Here is a 20,698-nt window from a genome sequence, read left to right as displayed (position 1 = left end):
AATTTTAATTTTTTTGACAGAAGTAAATCTCATTAATTAATCTTCTTATTAATTTTACACTGTGAACTAATATAATCATGTTTTCGTCACATCATCCCGCTAAACCTCATTTTCTTAATATGATGTGGAAGAATGCTTCATTTATATTGATTGTGAGCGTAAAATTAATTTACACTGACGGTGCGTAGTCTTTAAACTCTAAATTTCACCATTAAGGTGGATAAATGTACTGGTGGATAAGTGGGATGACAGGTTTGAACACCGGCCCCCTACATATATAATGCAATGTTCTGCCAACTGAGTTAATCTCACTGGACCAAGAGTTAATTAATTTCATTATCTTCTTTTCATATATACGGAGTATATATACTATCCCCGTCTCTAAGAAGTGTATTGAAATAAGATTTTGTAAAAGTTTATTGATTATGATCCACAAATCTTAGCTCAACTGACATAAATGTCGAAATTGCTAGTGTCGGACGTCGGGACCGGGGTTCGAACCCCGGTCACTCCACTTTATGTGTGTAGGTTTTCAATGACTTTGTTATTTTGTCTATCAACAAAAAAAAAGTTTATTGATTATGTGGGATTTTAAAAGTTTTTTAAAAAAATTAGTCAAATTCAAATGGACCACGTATTTTTTATCCCATAATTCCTCACCGGTCATACTCTATATAAAATGGAGGTTTTTTTTTACAATGGAACTGAAGATTGAATCCAAACCTATAACATATTACCAAACTCCTTACCACTGTACTAAATCTAATGGCTTTAAAATGAATGTATTCTTACTCGAGCACAACCTATAAAACATATTAGCGCGGCACACAAAAATAAATAAAGGGTCATGCTAACCGGTTCGCCCAGGCACTGGTTAAGGAAACCAAAAAATAAAATTTTTAAATTAAAAATAACATTTTTTAAACTTTCGAGACGTTGATCACACAAACTTCAATATCATATTATTATATTTGCTTCATTAAACCGTGTCGGGCACTGTTTAACATAAATAAAAAAAATACTAAAAAAATAGAAATATTAAATGATGTCAATGTGAGCACAAATTTTGTTTTTTTAGGTGGCTATGTAAGAATTTGCCTATAAAATGTTCATTGTTCATCATCATCGTTAAATCACCATCGTGTGTATCCACCATCATTACCCAACTTCATCATTCAAATCCAAACCCTAAACCCCCAAATCGTTCGTGTCTCGTGTCTCTCTGCATTATCGATTGTTTGCAATTCGCGAAACCCTCTTTGGTTTTTCCATTCAATCGCTTTCCAATTTCTTTCAAACATGGATGCCCAAGCCAAGAAAAAAGCATTGTTCCGTGTCAAATTGAATGCCCAGAAGAAGGAAAAACGCATAGAATCTCCACTTGTTAGGTTCTCTTTTTCCTTCGATTCAGTTATACATGCTTTTATTTGTTATTCTCCGTTTGGAAGATAGTGAAGGTAAATAAGCAAGCTTATAGTTTATAGCTTATAAATTAAAAGTTCTCTTTGGTAATAGTTTTTAAAAAAGAGCTTATAGGTATTTTACTTGCTTATAATTTATTTTTCAAACGCTATTTCAAGTAGTTTATAACTTATATTTTTTCTTTCAATTTTATCTCTTTCTTCTTACTTGTAAAAGATTAAATATTAATTAAACGTATATTTTCTTTTTATGTTATTTCATACTTATAAGATAGTTCAACCGCTAATTTTACAAAGAAAATTGCTTTTTTGGCCCCCATGTTTACTTCGAGGCCCCCAGTTTGACCATGTTGCCCTTATAAGGAATTTGGAATCTGCAATACGAACTCACCTAATTTCGTATTCTAGGATACAAAATGATGTTGCACAAGACCTAATGTTGGATTATTAGCCAAGTTTTGACTAAAACACATGGTTTCGTTACGCAGGTTACGAAGTGTGACGGTTTTGAAAAAAATCAGCATTTCGTTAGTTACGAAACGAAAACGCTGTGTTTGGTAATGCAGGTTACGAAGTATGCCTATAGAATTTCACGTTTGTAATTTAGGACTTATCGGTTTATAGTGATTTTCTACATTGTTATAGAATTTCTGTCATTTCGTATCCTAGGAACCAAAACCACATTCGTTTGTCACTTCGTATCCTACAAACCAGATATTTTAAAAATTTCATCCTGTAAGTGACGAAATGGTGTTAACTAACGCCTGTTATATAATTTCTGCAATTTTCTCGTGGAATACAATCCAATGCCATTCTAGTCTTTGATGAAAGTTTTTGGCCTTTCGGACGGGATCCTCATGTGTGTAACTCTCGAAGGCAAATCGCATTTCGGACAGTGAAAACATTAACTAATGAACAAAATAATAATTTAATAAAACATGTAGTGATTTTCTAATCCATGCTTAATGTTACAATTGATTGAGATCCTTGTTCGTCGTTCATGATCGCGATTGAAACCCTAAAAATCGCCCTTCATATTCCTAAAAACCCAATTTTCTTCAAACTGATGAAGTGTTGGGGTTTTACTGGTATAACACATGTTGGATACGAAACCAGGCGTCTTCGTTTCGTAGAATACGATATCTAGTGTATTCGTTTATTAAAATACGAAGCCTAGCATTTTCGTTTCATAGGATACAAAGGGTAGTGTTTGTTTTATTGGTTTTTGCAAGCTTTTCTTTGATGTTGTAGCCATAAGATATGATGTATATCGGGTTCGTATCCTACAATACGAAGTTTATGCAGGTTCGTATTGTAGGAACCAAACGCAACTGAGCCCAAAATTAGGGGTATTTTGGGAGTTTTGGGGGGTTAAAAAGCAACATGGGGGTCTAAAAAGCAATTTTTTTTACCAAACACTATAAATTCAACCAGTTACCTTATTCGATATAAGTTCATCCACTATAAGATAATTTATGAGCTATTCGCTGTTTTTTACGAACACAACCTAAGTTTATACAATCTCACTCACGTGTAGAAAGATCTCTATTCCCCACTAGTTCACACACTTATATACGCAGTACATGATCTAAGTCTTAAATTTATAATCGAACGGTACCAATTTATACAATATTGATTTAACATTTTAACAAAGTATTTAATTTCATCCATTCATTTTTTATCAAACGGTCAACTAACAATTACTAAATAATTTCTGGAAAGAAAAGTTTTTAAATGGACGCAGTAATGTGTGAAGTTCAGTCACTTAAAAAGGTATACAAAATGTATCTTCCTAATCTATCTTCGCCAGACTTTACGGCCGAACTCTGGACTACTATGACCTCTTTCCTCTATGAATCAGAATTATAAAAAAAATAACAATAATCTATCCCCTAAAAGATAAAGGATATTTCTTTTGACACTCTGTGAATTTCTCAAACAATATTCGTTATTTAAGTAATAGACGCTATTTTTTCTCAAATTTTTCATTTTATAACGCCCGTTACTTAAATAATAGATAAATAAACTTTTAAAATAATATTACTATTTTTAGTTACCTTAACCAGTATCCTAGGAGCACCGATTAGCATTTTCCATAAATAAAAATAGGGCGCGAAAACTAACTTTAAGAGATAAATAATTAATGTAAAGCCCATTGTTTTTATGGTGTTGAGGGAAAATTAGACACATTGACCCGATATTACACTTGTTTAAATTAATTTTGTCCTATCATAGGACAAAATTAGGTAGTCTTATGGGTATCAAACAATCGTCCTTTAAACTACCATGATATCGTCTTTTATTTAAGTCGGTCAATTAGTTATTTCTCCTTCCTTTTTATAAGAATACTTTGAAGAAAAAAAATTTGGTTCTTTTTATAAGAAAATCTGATCAATTTTCAAATGTTTTAAATGTTCAATTTCACTTATGCCCTTATTTATTATGTGAGAGAATTTAAAAAATAAGTAAGTTAGTTGAATAAAGAGTAATTAAATAAGGGTATACATGGAATAAATTTAAATTTGTAAGAGTATTAAATAAAAATAACTATGTTAAATGTGCTTTCTTGATCTGTGTAATTTTTTCAAAATATTCCTTATAAAAAAGACCGGAGAGAGTACTACTTATAGTTTATTAAAAGTTAATGCAATCTCTTGCCAAAACAAAAACAAAAAAGTTAAAACAGTTTAAAAATTGTTTGATTTCTAACTCTTATATATTTACCTGTAAGATGGAGAGAAAATTTTACCTTGTAAACAACGGTAAAAACAAAGACTTCCCCAAGTTATTCTCTTAAAAGGTGTTACATAATTACAATGTGGTATCTCAATCTCAATGATGAAATTTTTTAGAAATAACAGATGGATTATCATATCAATAAGAACATATTATAGTTCTTCTTTGGCCACTGAAGTATTAATTGGAAACTTGTTTCTAACCCAGTCCACATAACCTCCTCCCATGTCCTTCACATTCTTAAAACCCTATCAATTCAATTCATACCAATACAAGTTAGTGTTGTTAGTGAACAACATAAATTATAATTGAAGCTAAATATAAATGTTACCAAAAAAAAAAAAATTGAAGCTAACATGTGAAATAACTTACATCAGATAGAAGATCAGAAGTTGCATACAAAGATCTAACCCCACTTTGGCAACCCTGAAATTAATTGAAACAAATATTTCGTTTAAGATAAGAAATTTTGGCCTTAACTACCATAATAACCAACAATAAGTTGTAGTTTTTTATTTTTATTTTTAGAATGGCTTAAATGTACTTTTGATTCCCCTATTTTCAAAAAAATGAAGTTTTGGTCCCCCTATTTTAAAAACCAACTTTTTAGTCCCCCAATTTTAACTTTTTTTGAGTTTTGATCCTCCATCCCATTTTAAGGCTAATTTTGTTGATGTGGCATTGCCATTAATGCATATCAGCGTCCACGTGGACAAATTTAATATCCATGTCATTATTTATTTTTAATTCAATAAAATTTATTTTATAAAATATTTTAATTATTAAAATTATAGTATTTTTTAAAAAGAAATCAAACAAAAAATAATTCAAAAACATCAAAAATCACACCAAATAGTCCATAGTCCCCATTATCATCATCCACTTATCCAGTTATACTGCTCTTCTAATCAACCCAGAAAACAAAATAATCACGTTTCATCATCACCATCATCATCGTAAACTCATCACAATAAAAAATCCCAAAATCCACAACCTCTAATTTATTAAACCTAAGAAAAAACAAACAATCACAATATGGACATGGTCCTCTCTGATTCAAATCAAATTATTGCATATTGAAAGCAAGTTTTGTGTTTCAAGAACCTCCAACTTTCATCATCATCCAACTTTATATAAAACCAATCTAGAATTCAACTTCAAACTTAAAACAATTTCTGGGTTTTCATTCAAACTCATCCAAAGTCATAGATAGTTTAAAGAGTATGAGTAATTTCTATTGAATCACAAAATCATCTCTAATTTCTTTTCGTTTTTAAAAATCCAGAAATTGTTGAGTTTGAACGGAAATTCCATAGGATTGGTGAAATCCATAAGGAAGCATTCTCTCTGATGGTGAATAAAATTTTACCAGTTGAAGGTTTGATAATTAGGGTTTCAGATTTTATAAGATTTAACAATTATTATTTCAGTTGAATATATAATTCTAATAATTAAAATATTTTATAAATAAAGTTTTATTGAATTTAAAAATATATAATAATGACATGGATATTAAATTCGTCCACATGAATGTTGCCACATCATTAGTTACAAGGCCACATCAACAAAATTAACCCCAAAATGGGATGGGGGATCAAAACTCAAAAACAATGAAAATAGGGGGACTAAAAAACTGGTTTTTAAAATAGGGGGACCAAAACTTCATTTTTTTGAAAATAAGGGGACCAAAAGTGCATTTAAGCCTTTTAGAATTAACGTATTCTCATGCTGACAGCGTAAGACTAATGTTCACTCGCCTAAAAACTAAGTAAAAATTGGCCAACAAATATTTTTAACTCTGCAAGAAACGAACCTAAGAGCACCAAGGCGACCCCCCGAGTCTCGGGACAAATTATTCAACTGGGCCAAAGTAGTTTAAGTTACCACAATAACCAACAAAAAATTAATAATTACCACAACAAGCTGATCTTCTTTATTGCAAATAGATGAAACCTCCTTTAGAAAATCTGGATTCTTCACCCTGCCTGATCTCCAAAAACATAATATATATCTTCATTTTTTTACCATAAAATTTGTAACAATCTTATTATAACTATAAAGACATTGAAAATTTTGTTACCCTTGGGTGTATCCATCATGTATGGAATATTAATGATCTTAGCTGCATCTACATGCCCTTTCGCAAATTCTTCCACCGTCCTATAATAAATTACCAAAAGGTTATAGATTTTTAAAAAGGTGTTGTAGCGTCTTATAAATAGAGACGGAAAGAGTGTTTAAGTTACCTAACATCAAGATAAATGTGATTGGTTTGGATGAGATTCTTGGCTGCTCGCACATCAATTGTGACAACCTTTGCTCCTGATCTACACATGAAGAAGAAAAGTAAAAGAAGAAAAAATGCCATACAATGAGGTAACATGTTCGCCCAAACAGCCATTATGGTATAAGCTATAGCTAAGCCTAAATGGAAATATGGTTTTGGTTAAAGCTTTCAAGTTCAATCGAATGCATGCTATTTGTTTAATTATATGTAAAGTAGCTTGTTGGTTTGGTTTCAAATCTAGGGTCTGTATATGTTGCGTGGATTAAGCTTAGAAAATAAATACCACAACAAAATAAATGGTATTATGATTTATGATATGCCGCTGCTGTTTGAGAAGGACACGGTTTGTTGATTACAATTTTCCTAAGTAACCAAAATACAGTATTTAATAAATAAACTTATTAGGTGGACTTTTTTTTAAGCTTATCCTTTTGGTTTAATTATTGTTTATTAGCAACTTGTTTTTTCATCCATTCATCATCATATCATTCCAAGCAAATATTCTTTTGTTGATGTTTGGAGGAAATTTTTTGAAGGTACCTTTAAGTGTCGATTACGATAATGCTCAATATAAATTTTTTCACGGCAACTTAAAACAACTTTAAAATCATTTAGTGAATTTATCGAAAAAACTTTTTCTTACGCAACAAGTAATAATAACCAGATTAGTAAAAAAAAATACTCCTTCCGTTTTTTTTTAATGGTTCAGTTTTGTCAGATTTAGCGTTTCTAATTAATTGTCCATTTAGTGTTTTAAGGATATGGTTTACCAATTTTACCCTCTATCAACTACTCTTATATTTTTCAATAAAACTAACTAATGCTATATATTTGGAAAATTAAAGTTTTTTTAATTTTTTTTTTACATAACATATTAAATATATTTTGTTTTTTTGTACATAATATACTGTATTAAATTTATTGGAAAGAGAAAGTGTGCGCAAAAATATAGAAGTTTATTAAGGTGGATTAAAATTAGGGTATAATAAGAGGATAAGGTGCAAAAATATATTTTTTCTTAATTTGTTGTTACTATTTTAAATGGACACTTATAAAAAAATGGAGGGAGTAATAATCGGTTATATATTAAATTGGTCAAAGGTCCATATATTTTCCACCAAATTAAATCAATAGTTGCCTTTAAAATTTAAGCAAAATAATATATGCGCGCTTTGAGTTTGACACTTATTTCTGGTAAAAAAAAAAATTGACATAATTGACATTTGACACTTATTTTGAATTGCGGTCCTTTTAAAAAAATTGAACCGCCATTTATGTTACATTACATTTCTATTGAGGACCACTTCATTATTTATGATTTATGATCATGTATGTAAAGCAAAATGATATATACACATATAATACTATTAAAATATGTGTATATCTAATATACAAAAAAAAAATGTATATATCTTTAAACAGAAAAAGTCACGCGTATCCATACATACCTTACAAAACCGTAAGAATTAAAAAATTACAAAATAAACTCAATAGAAACAAAGGCAAAAGTATGCCGCGTCGTTTCATTTTTGTTCTACGGAATTCTATTTTGGTAATCTTATCAATTATACCTAATCATGTTTTCTACTAATTGGGGCTCAATCACTTATTTTTTTTTTATAAGCAAAAGGATTGAATTAAAAAGAGTGCAAGGGGCACTTAACCCTTACAAAAATTACGAAAACCATTAGATACTTAGAATGCAAGCTAATGGATCGTTACACCAGTCTGAGAATACAAATGAAGGATTAAGTTCTATTCGACCTACAAACCAAACCCAAGAAATAAAAATAATCTGATCAACAAGTAAGGCCAAATTAAACACATCTCCACGAAACATAATGTTGTTTCGAGTTCGCCATATACTCCAAGTGGTTGCTAGCCAAATGACATGACGAGCTTTAGCAAGACTCTTACTCTTCACCAAATCACCAAAAGTAGTGAAATGCTTCCATACTTCCTCAAATGTTATAAAATTCATGTCCAGCCATTCATACACTTTTTTCCACACTTGAATTGAAATAGAACAATTAAAAAATAAATGATCGATATCTTCTTCTTCTCTAAAACAGAAAGCACAACAAAGTTCACGCGAATTACTAATAATTCTTTTAGTAGGTATAAAAAAAATAAAATTGAACTTCAGTCAAATTTTGCATCTTTCTTTAAACATAATTTTTTTTATTCTTTAAAATAATGAGCCTTAGACCAAGACATCATTGCCTTAGCTCAGGGTCGGACTTGACTATTGTTAGTTATTGGTAACATCTTGCTAACCCATTCTGCAAAACCTCCATCCATGTTCTTCACATTCTTAAAACCCTGACAATACAATTCATTCAAATCAATAAAAGTTAGATAGTTTAATTGTCACAGCAAAATAAAGGAGCATGTTAAAAGTCTCTTTGATAAGATAAGATGTAGACTGCTTAAAAAAAAAAGTAGATATAAGTTATAAGTGGAGACGGTTTTCACTTTATAATTTAGTAATTTGGTAAGTATGAGTTATTTTCAATTCAAATTTTAGTATAGTATCAAAGTTTATCCAATATCTTCTGAATTTACTTACTATCACGTCACTCAAGACGCACTCTAAATGTCAAATGTCGAGCGTTTAATGTTTGCCAAGAGTTTTATATTATTTGAGATAAGAGATAAACATAATTTTATAAGTGGTGACATTCGTCTAATTTTCTTGGTTCATCTATTAGAGAGGGGTGATTTATGATCGATATTGATCCGGAATCACCCCTTTTTATTGTTTTTGTTTCTTTTTCAATTCAATAAGTGATTTACATATAATTTTAGGTTTCATTTGAGTTTTTCCTTTGTGATTTCTTCGTTTGTCCCGCCTTAGTGCGAAGTTGTTTGGTATCCCGTCTTTGTACGATGTTTGTTTCGTTTAAATTTGCAGATTGTTTTCAATCCAAATTCAGAGCAGATTCAACGATTTTAGAGTCGACAACGTTGCAGATTCGGAGGCATGACTATTCCGGACACTTGAAGTTTATTTAATCAATTGTAGCTTTGTCATATTTGTAGACATTGAGCCGTTTTATGCTATTAACTCGGATGTTGTGAGCTTGTTCATAGATTCATCCATTTTAGGTTTTAGCAGATTTGAATATCTAATAATTTCGATTGACGTACTTTGCTGATTTGAATGAATGAATATCGTCTTTTCGTCAAAAAGAAATGGTGACACCTGTCATCTTATAAGTCAGTCTTATAAAAATAAATTAAACTCGACTTGAACTCCATTAAGGCCCGATAAGCTACTAAAACTAAGTATAGATCGGTTAATTATCTATGAGAATAAATCACTAAAAATAAGTATAGATTGAGGACTAAAATTTCATATGTACTTTATTTAACGAGGGATAAAAAAGTTCAATTTGTTAAACAATAGGAGTATAAATTGAAGCTAAAATGAATTAACTTACACCATCTAGAAGATCAGAAGTTGCATGCAGAGATCTCAGTCCAAATTGACAACCCTGAAATTGTAGTTTTTATTTGTAAGGTAAAAAAAAATGAACATATAAATAACCTACAAAAAAAGTGATAGTTACCACAACGAGATGATCTTCTATGTTACAAAGAGATGAACACTCCTTTAGAAAATATAGGTTCTTGACCTTGCCTGTTTCCAAAACACAATATCTTAAATTTTTATCATACACTTTGCAATAATCTAAACATATTGGTAAATAAAAACATATTTGTATAATAATCTCATAATTATAATAAGATTATTGCAAAATATGTTTATAAATTTTATTCAACAACAAAAATGACAAACTAAAATTATAATAAATTATTATACAAATATGTTAACTAAAATGATTAATAAAAATATATTCAACTACAAAAATGACAAACTAAAATTTATTTATAATTTCAATATATTTGGGAACTATAATAATAACAATGTCTCACTCATTTAGAGACCAAAATACATTTGTATACCTGAAACAGATTTGTTTTTTATTTTTTAGACTAAAGTTTTGTTTTTTATTTTTTAAAATGTGTTTATAAATTAGATTTTTAAAACAGTTTTTAAAAAGCAAAACACCTATAATGCTGCTTTTCAGTTTTTAAAACAATAAAAACAGTTTTTTGAAAAAAGGGTTTCCAAACATATTTTTTCTTTTTTAATTTTTGAAAACTAAAAAAGAGTATTTAGAAACTGTTTCAAACATACCATTATTATCCCCATAAGGAAATATAAATTGATTTTTTCAATTTAATATTCCATGCATTTCACAAATTTCAAATATTAAATTGACATAGCTTTACAATTTCAAGAACTAAAATACAGTACCTTTTTATTTTTTTGACGCAAACAGTACCTTTTTACTGGGAAATATTATTTTGACAATAATTTTATTGTTTACAACAAATTTTTATACGGTGTATAGATGCAATTTTTCTTTTTAATTAAACTTTTTTCTCTTTAAATCAAAATCAATAGTTATAAATTATGTATATCTATACCTATATATAAAGAGGATACAAAAAAATTTGTGTGAACTGTTAAGAAGTCCCACATCGGTTGCGAGATGGCCTGACTAAGTGTTTATATACTAGAGGCAATCCTCACCTTACAAAACCGGCTTGTAAGGTGAGGATTGCCTCTAGTATATAAACACTTAGTCAGGCCATCTCGCAACCGATGTGGGACTTCTTAACATCTTAGAAATGGGTATTGGGCCTAACTCATCCTTACAAAACCGGCTTGTAAGGTGAGGATTGCCTCTAGTATATAAACACTTAGTCAGGCCATCTCGCAACCGATGTGGGACTTCTTAACACACCCCCTCGCGTCCAGCGCTATTGGGCTTGGTACGCGGATATAAATGGTAGGTGGCCCGATATCGGGTGGCCCAACGGATCTTGGAGAGGCTCTGATACCATCTTAGAAATGGGTATTGGGCCTAACTCATCCTTACAAAACCGGCTTGTAAGGTGAGGATTGCCTCTAGTATATAAACACTTAGTCAGGCCATCTCGCAACCGATGTGGGACTTCTTAACAACTTTTCATAATATAAAAATACCCTTGTTTTTTTTAGCAGCAAAATTTTTTTATTAACAAATTTATCATAACATATGTGTATGACATATTTTTTTTCTTTTCTGAGTAGCAAAAATCTTTTATTAACAAACTCACCGTAACATAAGACATTTTTTTTTAACATAAATTTGCATAATATAAAATATGGATCACACAATGCGGCTGTCTGTCCGCTAGTATATTGTTAAATAGTTTGCTGTTAAATTTTAAATATTTAAATAACATGTCTCCTAATATAATGAAAAATCTTGTTACCCTTGGGTGTATCCAACATGTATGGAATATTGATTATCTTAGATGTATTGACCCGAGGCCCTTTCACAAATTCTTGCACCGTCCTAAAAATTACCAAAAGATTTAGATTATTAAAAATTGAAAAATCCAAAAACAAAAGAATTCCTAAAATTATTGATTATCTTAATGTATATGTGTAGGTTACCTAACATCAAGATAAATATGACCGGTTTGGATGAGATTATTGGCTTCTCGTACATCAATAGTCACAACCTTTGCTCCTAAGCTACACAAGACAAAGTGAAGAAGAACCAAACAACGAGGTAACAAATTCAACGAAATAGCCATTATGGTATGGTTTGTAACTTGTAGTATAAGCTAATATATAATAGCTAAGCCTAAATTCAAATGTGATCGATTTTGGTTAAATCGTTCAAGTTCAATATGAAAAAACACAAGCATGCTATTTAAATGTATATGTTGCGTGGTTAAGCTTGGAAAATGATCTCTTTAGAATATAAAAAATAAACAAAATGGTATGAGTAAAATAACTATACTACCTCTTTATGTACCCAAAAAAAAAAACTATACTACCTCTTTATGTACCAAAAAATAAAAAATAAATAAAATGGTATGAGTAAAATAATTAAATAACTATACTACCTCTTTATGTACCAAAAAAATAAAAAAAATAACTATACTGCCATTTACCGCCAATGGTATTATTATGATATGCTGCTGCCAGTTGTTTGAGAAGAACACAACTTATTGATTATGATTTTGGTCATTTTACAATTAGAAAAGAATCTCCTTAGATGTTTTGGAAAAGATACATTAAAATTACTCCCTGTCCATTATATTATATTTGGTTTGCATATTTTTTGGTTTACAATGAGATGAGGATCGAACCCATGATCTATAACGTACTACCCAAATCCTTCACCATTAGACCAAATCTAGTTGCTTTATTTGGTTTGCATTGTTAGGGTGCGTTTGATCCGCAAAAGATGGTTACAGGACAGAACAGTACTGGACAAGTGACTGAGTTACAGGACAACTTTTTGTGTTGCACTGTGTTTGATGATCGATACATAGGACAAACAATTTTATATTGTACCTTGTTTGATATGTTAATGTACCGGACAAAATAATAAAATATACCGTAATACCCTTTGTGATGTACAATGTTTGATATTGAATTGTATAAAGACACGGAACAAAATTTTAAATATATAAAAATATTATATTTGTTATTTCAGTAAAAGTAACAATTTTTTTTACGGATAAAAATAACAATTATTGAAACAATTAAAATTATAGAATTATGTGGACACCTTTTAAATAAATAATATTATTATTTTAACTGTAAAAAAATATTATTTTTCTCTTTTACTTAAAAAATATTACTATTATTTTAACCGTAAAAAAAACAAGAAATTCCCAAATTCTCTCTCCGCCTCCCTGGTTCTTCTCTCCGCCGCCCTAGTTCTTCTCCTCATCACGCGGCTCCTTCTACTCTCATCCCACATAGCTATCACTTCATGGTTTCACTCTATTCCCCAATACCCACCACAAAGTTTCTCTATTTTCATGCCGTGAAGAACTTTGAATAAAGCCTACAAGAAGGAAAGCAGTTGACGACGATGGCGACGACATCAAACATCAGAGACGCTACTTGAAAGAGATGAGGGAAGAGGGATGCAGTAGCAGAGTTGTAGCAAAAGGAGGAAGAAGAGGCGATAAATAAATCAGAAGCAAAGAATAAAAGAGTATTTTTTAATTGTTGTCCGCCGGACAAAAAAGTTGTCCCCCACTTTAGTGGGTTACAAAAAATCACTTAGTTGTCCTTTCCATCAACATTTATTTTGTGCTGTCTTTCCTTCTTTTTTTAATCAAACACTGGACAATTATTTTTGTCCTATCCTGATCCTCGTTTTTTAGCAAATCAAACGCACCCTTAGTCTTTTCAACAAGTTTCATTAAAAAACATGTGTGCACACGTGTGACATTTTAATATCGAAATAACTCGCATAAGCATATTAGGTATTCGTCTATTTTCCGTCTCCTACATGACCAAAATTTTCACAGCAATGTCTTCGTTGAGGAGCAAATATGGTTCGAATTCACAAATCTAAAACATTCAGTTGATCTCTAGTGATATAAAGCACAACAATACAATAAGAGCATAACTTAAAGCCTAACAATAACATAAACGATCAATTAAAAAAGGAAAATTAAAATAAAATCTTAGAAGACCACAAATGTAATTTTACCTATAATTTTTCTATTAGTTTGGCTGTAAGTAAATTTAACATATATAGGTTGAAAAGACTTCCTCTTAAGTGTGAGTCCATCCATTCATCTGAGAAGAGGAAGTCTTTTCATCGACAAACACATACACCACCGTTGAAAAAGCATAAATGTGCCGTCTAAACACCACATTGTTAAAAAGACTTTTGATACAAAGAACAGATGGAACAATCAGTTATGATACCACAAAATAGTTTAGACACTGCATCTTCACTCATCCTAGTTAGCTACATTGACATAACATTTCACCAACATTTTTCTGTTGGTTACTGTCAAAGGCATATTGCAATGCTTAGCAGCACTGATTTTGGACGTCTGCTCAAGGGGGGACAGACATGGTGATTTCCCGGTTCATGATGATTCTATGGGGACTGTGGCATAATCTCAGTGATTGTATTTGGAATAATCAACAATTAAATCCTGAAGCAATATCGCGCAAGCCAAGTGGTTTGAGTGGGAATTAGCCCATTAAATGCGCAACAGAATTGCAGACGGAGAGGGCAGCAATAACATCTTATATTAGGAGTCACTGAGGTTTAGAGTGATAAAATGTAATGTTGATGCCGGTTTCCACCGTTCGATCAACAAAACCAGCTTTCAAGGTTGTGTGTGGGACGCCGACGAAAGATTATTACAGGATGGCTGCAGCCAGAATTTGCAGGCCAGGAGGGCGAGGCTTTGGGGGCTATGGCAGACTATTAATTGGGTTCAAAGCTTTGGCTTGCAAAGGGTAATATTTGAGAGTGAGTCAAAAACATTAGAGGATGCAGTCCATCATAAATTTTGTAGGCAATTCGGAGTTTAATTTCTTTGTTTCCAATATTAGAGCTCTATTACATTCGAATTTTAAAGCCTATAGTTTAGCCAATGCGGTCATTTCTAGTGCTTGTTGGTCAATTTATGATAATGTTATGAAAAAGAAGCATGTAAATTACAAATAGAAACATAATTGTCCCAATTCAAAAGAAGCATGTCTAATGAGTTATGAAAAGCTCAATGTGGTGAGTAGAATATATTTATCAAATACAAAGACTTATTATGATTCTCTGTACCCTAGTATATATTAATATGACACTAAATTTATAATTTGCATAGGAGTTTCAAAATTTTTGGGACGATCTTGATCCTATCGATAACGAAAATTTGGGGAAGCTATGGCCATCCCTATTGACTTTGTTATCCAAGACGATCCACCATTGTAATCACTGGAAACTTGTTTCTCACCCATTCCACATAACCTCCTCCCATGGCCTTCACATTCTTAAAACCCTAAAATACAATCCAAATCAATACAAGTTAGTGTTGTTTAACTGTCACATGGCAAAATAAGGAAGCATATTAAGAGTCTCGTATTTGATGAGATAAGACTTGAACATAAGAATATGATAGTTTCTCAATCTATTCGTTTATATGCTCAAATCCGTCAAAATATATTGAGCGATAAAACTCGTCAATTTCTTAAACAACATAATTGAAATTAACTTACATCAGCTAGAAGATCAGAAGTTGCATGCTGAGATCTCACCCCAATTTGACAACCCTGAAATTGTAGTTTTTACTAATAAGCGAAGATATTGGATTTCCTGAAGCGGGCATTTTTCGAGTATTCATGTACTCAAGGATATTGGTAGTCGTCACATCTTGATAGATAGTTCATAAGAAGCATACTTTAAGTTAACTTTATTTTTTTTCATCAAAAAATGTGAACTTTAATTATTTTTTTTAAAATTTTCAAATATCGACTTTAAATCTAGATCGTTTGATCTTGATCAAAAAATATGGGTTCTTCACCTTGCCTGGTCTCCAAAACACAATATCTTAAATTTTTACCATATAATTTCTAATAATCTTAATAAATAAATACATATTTGTATTAATCTTCTAATTATGAGAGAATGAAACATGAGGTAATAAGCATCTTAGTCTTTAAAATTGTATGGATATAAGTCAATTTAATCCTTAAATCTGCGAAATAGCAATTTAATTAATCCCTCCATCAAGATATTTAATTAGTAAACATTCATGTAAGCTAATAAAAAAATATACATATTAAAAAAATATACATATTAACTTAAATAATATATCATGGCATCAAAACAAGCTAAATAATATATCACGATGATGATAGTCAATTATATGATGTATTTAGTAGCAATTTAGGGTAGTTTCAATAACAATTGAAGCCCAAAAGCAAGCAAATACCTGAAAAAATGAAATTACTTGGCCCAGAAGCAAGAAAAGTGGAAAAAGCAACAAAAAATGGCAAAAATGTAATAAACAGCGCAACCATCGTACCTACGATGAGATCCCAGCGTGGCGCGATGAGAAAGCGGTTTAAATCGAAGAAAATCTGCAACAAATCTTTACCATCGTACCACGATGAAAGGCGGTTGAATAAAGCAGAAAATCCGGAGAAGATCTTCCATCGTACCACGATATGATCCATCGTGGCCACGATGAGGCAAAATTACACGCCATCGTGGCCATGATGGGTGCGATGGATGCGCAGAAAAAGCCCAAACCAGTTGAAAAACTATAAATAGAGTCTTCATCCTCCACTATTATTCATTCAGAAATCACTCAACAATAGTGATATTCAAAAGAGAGTTAGGAGAACTCTAAAGAGGAGGCAAGGAGGCCAAGGAACTCCAAGGCCAATAAGGTTCCTTTCTTTTCTGTTTTTGTAATTTATTTTTCCTAGGTTAGGTGGAGTCGTTGAACTCCCTTACGAATGCTTGGTTTTGTATAATTTGGGTATAAATTCAATTGTTTCTACTTTCAAACTCTTTTATCATCTGGTTTTATATTTATTTCAATACTGATCGCATTAGAATAAAATCTAAGGAGCTAGTGGATATCGGATAGGAAACGAAGCTAGTTATCCCGAACGAAAGACGGTGTGCTAAGGTCCAACATGAGACCATTAAATTCAGTATCCGAGGTCTTAGTATAGGATTAAAAGTTTAGTCTAGAACGATAAATTCTACATGAGGCAGAGTTAGGACTAGTTTAATTTAGGCACATGTGACAGGTTGTGACACATTGAGCCTTAAAGGTAATGATACCAAAGTTTGTAACGAAAAAGTGGAACCGGCTGGGGCTATGATATTTAAGCAGAGTAGGGCAACCTAAACTAGGCTCTGAACAGTCTGTAATAGAAATATGGGTCGAGTGCTTCCAAACCTATTTTAGAAGACTAATCCTGATAGAGGAGAACAAGGGAATTAACCACCAAGCAGGAGTAAGGGAGGGATTCGAAAACAGTTAACCACCCTGCGTGGACACACACGCACCTTTTATTTATTCTTTTAGTCATTTATTTTCCTGCAATCTATTTTATCGGCACAACTATCTCCAAGCACCAAAGCGAAGGTAACTTATCCTAATTCCTATGCGAAACTAGTAACTTTGGCACAATCCCTGTGGAGAACGATAACTTATCACTTTATTACTTGGTTGCGATTCTGTGCACTTGCAGAGCCACCATCACATGACATCAAAACAAGCAGATAATTTAACATTGTAGTACAAAATTTGAAAAAAAATAACTTGACATTTTTCAATTGAAATAATTAAGAGTGTGTTTGGATGCAATGATTAAAAATTGTAAAGGATTTGAAATTATAAGCAATTCAAATGATCGTATTTAAATTATCTTCATTTTTAAATGTGTGTTTGGAAGGTTTGGGTCAAATTTAAAATTTGAAAATAGGGACTAATTTGCAATTTTTAAAAATTAAAGGACAAATTTGAAAAAAATGAGGACCAATTTGCAATTTTAGAAAACTTTTAGAGGTCAATTTGCAGGTTTAAAAATATTACAGGGTCAATTTGAAAATTTTAAAACATATGGGACAAAATAATTTTAAATTAATAGCTTTTTTAGTGTCATTCGAAATTCTTTAATATTTTTTTGTATCATAAATTCCTTAAATTAATTTGGACAAAATACTTCATAAGTTGCCATCATTTTGAAAAAGTTTTAAATTAATCGTCCAAAATATTACTTTGAGTCAGGATCCGTTGACACCAACTAGTTTGACACCAAATGTTACACCTCTCAATAACGTTTTAACCGATATAAATTTTATAAAATCCACCGTTTGATTGAAAGTTTACATCATATAGATCATTTGTGTAAAATTTCAAATAAATCCAAAATCATTTGATATGTTATTGAGATACATCAAAATTAACGGTTTTTGTATTTTTTTAAATGCCGTTAATCTTTATGTGTCTCAATAGCATATCAAATGATTTTGGATTTGTCTGAAATTTTACACAAATGATCTATATGATGTAAACTTTCAATCCAACGGTGGATTTTATAAAATTTATATCGGTTAAAACGTTATTGAGAGGTGTAACATTTGGTGTCAAACTAGTTGGTGTCAACGGATCCTGACTCTATTACTTTACCTTAATTCGGCCGCGAGGTAAATAAAGTCTGACAAAAAATTATTTCTACTAGGTATTGAACTCGGATTCTCCTGAACAAAATCACTTGACCAGCTCATTGTCTTAGTTACAGAATAAATTCTCTAATATTTACTCAAAATATATGTCAATCATGTATAGAATATTAATTATCCCCATGCAAAACATTTTATGGATTGTCCCATGAGCATGAGCATAACTCAATTGGTAAGGACGAATTCTAGTACTCCTATTTTATGGCTACTTGACAACAAAAAATTATGAATTCAATTGATATTTTCAATTTAATATTCCATACGTTACATAAATTTATTTTTCTGATAAAATACGTTTCATGAATTTTAAAAATTAAAGTGATCGATCTTTATAATTTCAAGAACTAAAATACATATTTAGTCGAATGAAAAGTTTGTTACCCTTGGGTGTATCTAACATGTATGGAATATTGATGATCTTAGCTGCATCCACATGCCCTTTCACAAACTCTTCCACCGTCCTAAAAGTTATCAAAGGATTTAGATTAATGTTATTAAAAAAAGAAAATTAAAACCAACAAAAACCCAATGAGACCTTAAAGTAAAAAAAAACTAATCATGTTCCTTAATAGGTTACCTAACATCAAGATAAATGTAACCAGTTTGGATGAGATTCTTGGCTTGTTGTACATCAATAGTCACAATCTTTGCTCTTGAGATAGACAAGACAAGAAGAAACGCCAAACAACGAGGTAACAATTTAGTTGAAACAGCCATTATGGTATGGTTTGTAACTTGTACGGTATATTATATATAAGCTAGGTAATAAGCCTAAGTTAAAAGTGATTTTGGTAAAGTAACATTCTTGGTTAATACAAAAACAGAGTAAAATTACTACTAATGCTGATGGTATTATTGTATGCCGCAGCTGCTGCCGGTTGTTTGAGAAAGACACTGTTTGTTGATTACGATTTTGGAAAATTTACAGATAGTCTATTTAACAGGCGCCGATAAAAAAACAAACCGACATGAAACCTTTACTTATGAATTTATGTTCGGTCCATCTCATATTCAATGTATGATTTTTTAACACACATCCTCAAAGAAACCTGATAGCAGTAGTCTTGAAGAAACTCTGATGTCATCTTAAAATCAGAAATTAAACATAATTCAACTCTATAAAATCGGCTTGTAAGTTGAGATTTATTCCAATTATATAAACTCATTTTCAAGCCTATATAAGACTTTTTAACGGTATGATATTGACATGTAACATGGTGATGATTTTCCCAATAAATTTGTAGTGAAAATAAAATAAAGGACAGGACCCTTTACCCTCACCCTGTTTTGACATTGGTATTGGTATGCCATTTATAAAGAATGAATTCTCTCAATTTTATTTTTTTCAATTTTTTCAATCTCTTCTCTACCTTTTAATTCACTTTTTTTCCTCTTTTTCTTTTCTCTCTCCTCACGATTTAGATTCAACAAGGTTATCAAAACCGGACCGGACCGGCCGGACCGGCCGGACCGGTCGGACCGTGAACCGGTCATGAAAATGGTTCGGTTTTGAGTAAAAAACGGATAGGAAACCGACCGGCAAAAAAACGCGCGAACCGGGGTCGAACCGGGTTGAACCGGCGAACCGGCCGGGCGGTTCAAGCGGTTCAAGCGGTTTTGCAGTTTTTTTTTTTAAAAATAGGGCAAAACGACATCGTTTTAATTTTTTTTTTAAAAAATCTGAAACAAAACAACGACGTCGTAGGAATAGGAAAGATTTTTGTTTTTCATCTATTTTTCATTTGGTTTGAATTATAAATTTTATTTTATTTTGACTTGTGATATTTTATCTTTTTAATGTGTAAAATTATGAAAATGAGCAATTATTCATATATATTTATTTATATATTAATTAAAATATATATTTAATTAAAAACGGTTCGACCCCGATTGAACCCGGTCCGACCAATTGAACCTTGAACCGGTGAGCTCGCCGGTTCGATGACCGGTCCGGTTCTGACAACCTTGGATTCAACTATTTTCCTCAAATAATTGAGAGAATCTATTCTCGCCATTTATAAACCAATGTCTGGTTTAGATAAATATTAATGATTGGGTTAGTGCAACATGCTAAATCCTACTATAATTATCCACTAAATTTATTTATCCACAAACAAAACGTTAATCTTTGTCAGCGAAGGGTCCACCAATTTTTAATCCAA

General features: G+C 31.3%; 3 protein-coding genes across 5 annotated transcripts; all 3 read right to left on the bottom strand.

The window, feature by feature from the left end:
• Positions 1 to 4,184: 4,184 nt before the first annotated feature.
• LOC123908697 (thiosulfate sulfurtransferase 18-like) lies at positions 4,185 to 6,756 on the bottom strand. Its single transcript, XM_045959410.1, has 5 exons — positions 6,404 to 6,756; positions 6,238 to 6,317; positions 6,072 to 6,142; positions 4,530 to 4,583; positions 4,185 to 4,405 (listed from the first exon to the last, which is right to left on the bottom strand). Exons 1-5 carry the CDS (start codon positions 6,556 to 6,558, stop codon positions 4,310 to 4,312), a joined length of 456 nt encoding a protein of 151 aa, XP_045815366.1. The 5' UTR covers positions 6,559 to 6,756; the 3' UTR covers positions 4,185 to 4,309.
• Positions 6,757 to 8,410: 1,654 nt separating this feature from the next.
• Positions 8,411 to 12,306, bottom strand: LOC123909686 (rhodanese-like domain-containing protein 17). Of its 3 annotated transcripts, none has more exons than XM_045960562.1 (5): positions 11,960 to 12,296; positions 11,776 to 11,858; positions 10,017 to 10,087; positions 9,888 to 9,941; positions 8,411 to 8,766 (listed from the first exon to the last, which is right to left on the bottom strand). In XM_045960562.1, exons 1-5 carry the CDS (start codon positions 12,100 to 12,102, stop codon positions 8,674 to 8,676), a joined length of 444 nt encoding a protein of 147 aa, XP_045816518.1. In that variant the 5' UTR covers positions 12,103 to 12,296; the 3' UTR covers positions 8,411 to 8,673. The 3 variants fall into 3 exon arrangements, with proteins under 3 accessions (XP_045816518.1, XP_045816516.1, XP_045816517.1); XM_045960560.1 differs by lacking the exon at positions 8,411 to 8,766 and adding an exon at positions 9,058 to 9,649 and having other exon boundaries at positions 11,960 to 12,306; XM_045960561.1 differs by lacking the exon at positions 8,411 to 8,766 and adding an exon at positions 9,058 to 9,622 and having other exon boundaries at positions 11,960 to 12,305.
• Positions 12,307 to 14,987: 2,681 nt separating this feature from the next.
• LOC123909687 (rhodanese-like domain-containing protein 17) lies at positions 14,988 to 19,333 on the bottom strand. Its single transcript, XM_045960563.1, has 3 exons — positions 19,114 to 19,333; positions 18,918 to 18,997; positions 14,988 to 15,333 (listed from the first exon to the last, which is right to left on the bottom strand). The coding sequence occupies exons 1-3, from the start codon at positions 19,251 to 19,253 to the stop codon at positions 15,326 to 15,328; spliced, it is 228 nt and encodes a 75-aa protein (XP_045816519.1). The 5' UTR covers positions 19,254 to 19,333; the 3' UTR covers positions 14,988 to 15,325.
• Positions 19,334 to 20,698: the final 1,365 nt, after the last annotated feature.

This window comes from Trifolium pratense, linkage group LG2 (assembly GCF_020283565.1).
Source record: "Trifolium pratense cultivar HEN17-A07 linkage group LG2, ARS_RC_1.1, whole genome shotgun sequence".
Taxonomy (NCBI): Eukaryota; Viridiplantae; Streptophyta; class Magnoliopsida; order Fabales; family Fabaceae; genus Trifolium; species Trifolium pratense.
This window is presented reverse-complemented; position numbering and strand designations above follow the sequence as displayed.